Source organism: Helobdella robusta, assembly GCF_000326865.2.
Source record: "Helobdella robusta unplaced genomic scaffold HELROscaffold_3, whole genome shotgun sequence".
NCBI classification, from domain to species: domain Eukaryota; kingdom Metazoa; phylum Annelida; class Clitellata; order Rhynchobdellida; family Glossiphoniidae; genus Helobdella; species Helobdella robusta.
Genome location: NW_008704501.1, coordinates 8140227 through 8143202, shown reverse-complemented (window position 1 = coordinate 8143202; position 2976 = coordinate 8140227). Strand labels below are relative to the sequence as shown.

Genomic DNA, 2976 nt, shown 5'->3' with positions numbered 1-2976 from the left:
GTTTTAGTTGATGTTGCTGACGTTTTGTTGATGTTTTGTTGATGTTGTTGATGTGTTTTGGAAGATTTTTTTGTTGTTGTCGGAGTTGTTTTGTTTAGCTGTCTATGTTGTTCGATGATTTATTAGTTCGTAGTAACTTAGTAGCTAATGTTGTCTTGTGTTGTAGGTGTTTAGGCTAAAAAAAGAACACAAAATATACAACCAAACATGCAAACAAACAAACGAACGAACAAACGAACGAACAGACAAACAAACCAAAAAACAACAAACAAACAAATAAAAATATACAAAAACTCACATAATTTAAAAAAAAATCAAAAAACTCAACTCTATCAGTTTAATTTGATAATTTCATTGACTAATACCTTCAATCAAATAAAGTTTCTGGTTGTGTCTGTGTGTTGTGTACACAAATGTATGTTTGTTTGTATGTGTGTGTTGTTTGTATATATGTTTATATGTTTGTTTGTATGTCTGTTTGTATATATGTAACCACTAGGTAGCACTTCGCCTAATCTTTACACTCAAACTATTTGTTTCATTAAATTTATCTCTTTGTTTGTTTGTATTTGTATGATTGTCTGTATATTTGTCTGTGTATGTTTGTATATTTGTATGTGTGTTTGTGTATTTGTGTGTGGGTTGCAAATTGTATGATACGTTTATGTTTATTTATGATGATGTTTTGTTGTTTGTTTATGTTGGTTATCCGGGAAACCAGGGCCTTAAAAAAATGAATGTCTGTTTGTATGTGTGTACGTGTGTTTGTATATGCCTGTATGTTTGTTTGTATGTTTGATTGTTGGTATGTTTGTTTGTTTGTTTGTAGGTATGCATGTCTTTTTTCTTTGTCAACAACAACAACAACAACATTAACAACAACATTAACAACAACATTAACAACAACATTAACGACAACAACAGCAACAACAACATTAACAACAACAAATCTCTGAAAACGATGATTGCTTAGCTATAAAGACCGACAACAACATTTTAATCTTTTTGACTCGAGGGATCAAATGTGACGGCCGTAATGATGACGATCGTGTCGCGTGTTGTCGCCGCTGCTGTCGCTACTGCTGCTACTGCTGCTGCTGATGACGACGACGACGACGATGATGATGATAATGATTTTGTCGATGATGATGATGATGATGATATATATAGAATAAAATCTTTATTTAACATGTTTTTTCAAAAAACTTCTGGAGTTGTAATCATCGTCGTCATCATCATCACCATCACATCACTACACATCATCATCACTACCACCACCATCATCATCACCACCATCATCACCACCATCATCATCATAATCTCTAATAAACTTATCATTATCAATACTTCCAGCAGAATTCTCCATATCCAACTTTGTCATCAACCTACTCGCGATGATTAACAACAACGTGTTACTATATTTGGCCCTGGCCTACCTTATTAATATTCATGAGCTGGTTAACTCCGCCCTTCAAGATGTCCATCTGCAGGCCCTGCAAAGTAATGTCCTCATCGATCTATTTATAGTTTTGAAAATTGTTTAAGGCTAATTAAATTTGTGTACTATTTCAATTTTAAGTATATTAGTATGATAGGTATAATATAGTTATGAATAAAACTATTTAATGGGTGAAACTCATTTTCTTTCTCCTTCATTCATTCAATCATCAATTCATTCACTCGTTCATTCATTCATTCATTTATTCACTCATTTATTTCTTCATTCCATCGTTCCTTCAGATTGTAATGAAGTTGGACCGCTGGGAATGATAACAGGAGATATTCAGGATTGGCAGATATCCGCTTCCTCTACCTTCCCAAACGATTGGGATAAAGGATGCCACGAGAGGTATCATCATCATCATCATCATAGCCATCATCATCGTCATCATCATCTCCATCGTTATCATCATTATAATCACCACCACCACCACCACTACAATTATCCTCCTTCTTCTCATCATCATCACCATCATCATCATCATCATCATCATCACCACCACCTTCATCATCATCATCAAGATTCGCTCGCCTCTATCAGCCGAACGGAAAGAGTTGGTGCGCCAAGTACAGGGCCTCGTCGGAATGGCTGCAAGTTGATCTTGGAGTGGCCGCCAAGGTCAGCAGGGTGATGGTGTTGATGATGATGGTGATGGTGATGATGATGATAGTGGTGTTGATGATGATGGTAGTGGTGGTGATGATTATTATGGTGATAATGATGGTTGTGATTGTGAGGGGGATATTTGTTGAAAAAAGTGCTACAAAATTCAATGCTCTTCAGTTCAACAGTATCACAAATCTTTCAGCTGTGCATGGATGAACGAACTAACGAATGGACGAATGAATGAATGAATGAATGAATGAATGAATGAATGAACGGATGAATGAATGATGAACAGGCTGATAGACCGAACGAGTGATTGACTGACTGAATGAAAGTGAAATGACATTACCAAAGCAACTAAATGTGATAATGTTTTAGAATAATAAAAATAATCGAATTTGAGAAGATTGTAAAAATTTTTGTACGCACTTGCAAACACACACACACACGCACGCACACGCACGCACACACACGCACACAAGCATAAAAACAGACATACTAACATACAAACGAACAAGTGAACAAACAATTTTTCTTCTATTTTCTTTTCTTTTTATCAACGATCAACGTGTTTTATTAGTTAGGCAACTTTTTCTCAAGAGAACTTGAGGTTAAAACAATTTGTTTGTTTGTTTGTATGGATGTTTGTATGTTTGTTTGTATGTGTGTGTGTGTGTGTATGTATCTATGCGTGTATGTATGTATGCGTGTATGTATGTATATATGTATGTTCATGTGTATGTATGTATGTATGTATAGTTGGATTTGTGTGTGTATGTATATATATATATATATATATATATATATATATATATATATATGTGTGTGTGTGTGTGTGTGTGTGTGTGTGTGTGTGTGTGTGTGTGTGG

At 34.9% G+C, this 2976-nt stretch overlaps 1 protein-coding gene across 1 annotated transcript; it reads left to right on the top strand.

Moving 5' to 3' along the window:
• Nucleotides 1-1721: 1721 nt before the first annotated feature.
• Nucleotides 1722-2134, top strand: HELRODRAFT_147421 (hypothetical protein; the record flags this gene model as incomplete). Its single annotated transcript, XM_009021757.1, has 2 exons — nt 1722-1849; nt 2023-2134. Coding segments are annotated over 2 exons (240 nt in total), but the record flags the coding sequence as incomplete, so codon positions are not given.
• Between the last annotated feature and the right edge of the window lie 842 nt (nt 2135-2976).